The sequence below is a fragment of the Myotis brandtii genome, unplaced genomic scaffold (genome assembly GCF_000412655.1).
Source record: "Myotis brandtii unplaced genomic scaffold, ASM41265v1 scaffold561, whole genome shotgun sequence".
Taxonomy (NCBI): domain Eukaryota; kingdom Metazoa; phylum Chordata; class Mammalia; order Chiroptera; family Vespertilionidae; genus Myotis; species Myotis brandtii.
The window spans coordinates 256,920-260,782 of NW_005370085.1; the positions used below are offsets into that span (position 1 = coordinate 256,920).

The 3,863-nt window shown below is 43.0% G+C and overlaps 1 protein-coding gene across 1 annotated transcript in view; it reads left to right on the forward strand.

The window, feature by feature from the left end:
- Window positions 1-3,863, forward strand: part of LOC102261717 (chromosome unknown open reading frame, human C15orf40) — a 37,563-nt gene that overhangs the window by 7,155 nt on the left and 26,545 nt on the right. Inside the window, exon 3 of the mRNA XM_005878495.2 lies at window positions 1,897-2,024. Coding sequence (XP_005878557.2) covers window positions 1,897-2,024 — 128 coding nt within the window. The remainder of the gene's footprint in view (window positions 1-1,896; window positions 2,025-3,863) is intronic.

The window sequence follows — 3,863 nt, forward strand, 5'->3', positions numbered from 1 at the left end:
AGGAAATATTAGTGGGGGAAAAAGTTTAAGAACCATTGATCTGAATTATCTTGAAGGACTTTTTCACCTCTACAGCTCTGTATTACAATTTTTAAAAATATATGTGAAAATTAGACCTCAGAATTGGGGTGCTAGGCCTGGTTGTGTGATTGACTGTGCCAGCTTGGCCATACCCTCCTTGGCCAGCGTTTTCTAAGTATTGCTGTGGGCACTGTCTGCTGTTGGAATACCAGGTTTCCTTAGGTCTAAGATGCCATCAACTGCAAGGTACACAAGTATTTTATGCACCAGTAAGAAAGGCAAAATCTATATCAAACACTTTATTTAAAATGTGAGAAAATGTACACCTTAGAATCTGTAACAGGAGAGGACAGTTGTTTTACCCCAGGGACAAGGAACACTGCTTCGGAACAGACTCCCCCATCAATACTGCATTTACAAAGGGCAGCCTGCCTGTTCTTTCTGAGAGAGAGAAGTATCTGCTCAAAGCAGTTTGTAAGTGAGCTTGAGCTGGTCCGACACCTGGGTTACTCGGGCATTTCCACACACTCACACCTTCCCTGTGTGAACAACCTGGCCACAGGATCCACAAGAATGAGGAAAAGCCCTAGCCCCGTGGTTGGCAAACTGCGGCTCGCGAGCCCCATGCGGCTCGGCTCTTTGGCCCCTTGAGTGTGGCTCTTCCACAAAATACCATGTGCGGGCCCGCACGTACAGTGCGATTCAAACTTCGTGGCCCATGTGCAGAAGTCGGTATTTTGTGGAAGAGCTGGTATTTTGTGGAAGAGCCACACTCAAGGGGCCAAAGAGCCGAGCCGCATGGGGCTCGCGAGCCGCAGTTTGCCAACCACGGGGCTAGGGCTTTTCCTCATTCTTGTGGATCCTGTGGCCAGGTTGTTCACACAGGGAAGGTGTGAGTGTGTGGAAATGCCCGAGTAACCCAGGTGTCGGACCAGCTCAAGCTCACTTACAAACTGCTTTGAGCAGATACTTCTCTCTCTCAGAAAGAACAGGCAGGCTGCCCTTTGTAAATGCAGTATTGATGGGGGAGTCTGTTCCGAAGCAGTGTTCCTTGTCCCTGGATTTCACAGCATGGGTTTAAGTTTATTTTTGATTCACAACATCACTCATCTCGATTCCTATTTCATTTGTAAAATGGAGATAATATTGGTATCAGTACCTTCATAAAGCTGTTATGAGGATTACACAAGTTCATATTTGTAAAGTCCTTAAAACATGTTCGTGTGCCCTTAACATTAGTGTATGTGTTATGTAATTATTTATTAAACATTACGGTTTGAAAACATTAAAGAGGCATTTCACATACGAGACAGATGTAGCCCCCTGCTCTCGTTGTCCTGATGAGGAAACTGAACAACCCTGTACAGTCCAGGGAGCTGCCCTGTTCATCCTTCTTCAGTGACGTTTGCTGGGCCTCCACCCCAGCTCCTGACTCCCTCCGTGAGCACTTCCTGTCAGATAAGCGTGTTTTCCAGTTCCCTAAATCCAGGATACTGCCCAGGCTTTTTTGTTTTTCTTTCTTAATAAATCCTTATTGTTGGAAGTATTACATATGTCCCCCTTTTTCCCCCTCGTTCACCCCCTCAAGCCTGCTCCCACCCCCCGCCCCAAGGCCCTCACCACCCCATGCTGCCCAGGATTCTTTAGGCCCATCCTGGTCAGCGTAAACATAGTTTTTCTTCTCTGAATTTGTTTTCTGTATTAGTGAAGGATATGTTTATGTTCCCCTTAAATCTGATTAGTTTAATTCTTCATTTCTGCATCTAACAGTAAAAACCTCCTGTGTGCCAGGCAAATGCAAATTCTTTTACAAAATACTCTCACTTCCCAAAGAAGAACTCCTCAAGGATAAAGTCCACACTGCTTTCCTTCCAGATTTGACAACCGAAGCTGTGAGTGTAGCTATTGCAGCACCTCCATCGGAAGGAGAGGCTAACGCTGAGCTCTGTCGGTATCTCTCCAAGGTCTTAGAACTCAGGAAGAGTGATGTGGTTTTAGATAAGGTAGGTATCTCTTTCTCTCTTTTATCTCTTTTTTAAAAATCCTCACCTGAGGGTATGTTTTATTATAGATTTTTTGAGAGAGAGAGAGAGAGAGAGAGAGAGAGAAACATGGATTGGTTGCCTCGAATACGGCATCCTGACCAAGAATTGAAACCGCAACCTAGGTATGTACCCTGATCAGGAATAGAACCCACAACCTTTTGGTTTACAGGGTGACGCTCCAACCAATTGAGCCACATGGCCAGGGCTAAATATCTTCGATTATTACACTTCAGTTATTTAAAAAATACTGATTTTTCTTTTCTTTTCCAAGTAATTGAAAAACTAGTTGTTTTTCATTGTCATATTCATTTAACCCCTAAAATCTAAAATCTGAATTCTTCCTATCTCATCTCCTTCATTTCTGCTGCATCAATCCTTATTAAGACTGTCCATGCACACCACTGACAGTCCTCAGTGGCCACCATTTCCAGCATTTTCTCCTGTTACCTTTTCTGTCAGGTTAATTTTGCTCCTCTCTTCCTTCGAGTCACCATAATAAACAATCTAAAATGGTTCGTGTTGTTGGCACCTCCATTAGTGAGTCTGTCAAGTATTTCTGGTCCTGCACGTCACCCGTGCTCACGGGGAGAAGTTCCTATGAAGTCATTCTTACCACAGGTTTGCACTAGGGGTGGACATCACAACAACCTGGGAATGATTTCTAAAACTCAGGTTCTTGGGCACTGCCCTAGAACAGTGATGGCGAACCTTTTGAGCTCGGCGTGTCAGCATTTTGAAAAACCCTAACTTAACTCTGGTGCCGTGTCACATATAGAAATTTTTTGATATTTGCAACCATAGTAAAACAAAGACTTATATTGTTGATATTTATTTTATATATTTAAATGCCATTTAACAAAGAAAAATCAACCAAAAAAATGAGTTCGCGTGTCACCTCTGACACGCGTGTCATAGGTTCGCCATCACTGCCCTAGAATTACTGAAATAGAATCTGCAGTAGTGAGACCCAGCCCTGTCTATATCTCTTAAAGCTCAACTTGTTTTCCAGTGCTACACTCTGTAGCTCCCATCCAGGTTCCAGCTGGCATTCAGTCATTGATTAATAGGCTGCACCTGAAAATCCATCGCACACCAGGTCCCTCATTGTCCACAATAGTTGGCAGGTCATTTCTGGTTTTCTGCCAGTGTCCATGCTCTGCTATTTGCTTGTAAGGCACTCCCCACTCTTCTACCTGAGAACTTCTACCCAACTAGATAGATCCCTGCCTCGATTTACCTTTTTTAAAGGATGTGTTTCAAAACAAATGGTTTTCAATAGTTGTCTTAAGTGGTTATGGAATCACAGCACTTAATATGTGAATTTTTTTTTTTAATTTTCAGAAATGTGTAACAGCATAGAGAGTAAAAATTAGTTCTGTATTTTGGAATTATTTTTTTATTATTTTTTTCTTTATTGATTAAGGTATTACATATGTGTCCTTATCCCCCCCCAATGGCCCACCCATTCCCCCACTCATGCCCTCACCCCCCTGGTGTCTGTGTCCATTGGTTAGGCCTGTATGCATGCATACAAGTCCTTTGGTTGATCTTGGAATTATTTTTATACAAAGTTCATATGAAATTGCAATATTTGTTTTGATAATTTAAAAAATAATTTTCACTCTTTTTAAAAAAAATAGATTTTATTGATTTTTTTACAGAGAGGAAGGGAGCGGGATAGAGAGTTAGAAACATCGATGAGAGAGAAACATCGATCAGCTGCCTCCCGCACACCCCCCACTGGGGATGTGCCCGCAACCCAGGTACATGCCCTTGACCGGAATCGAACCTGGGACC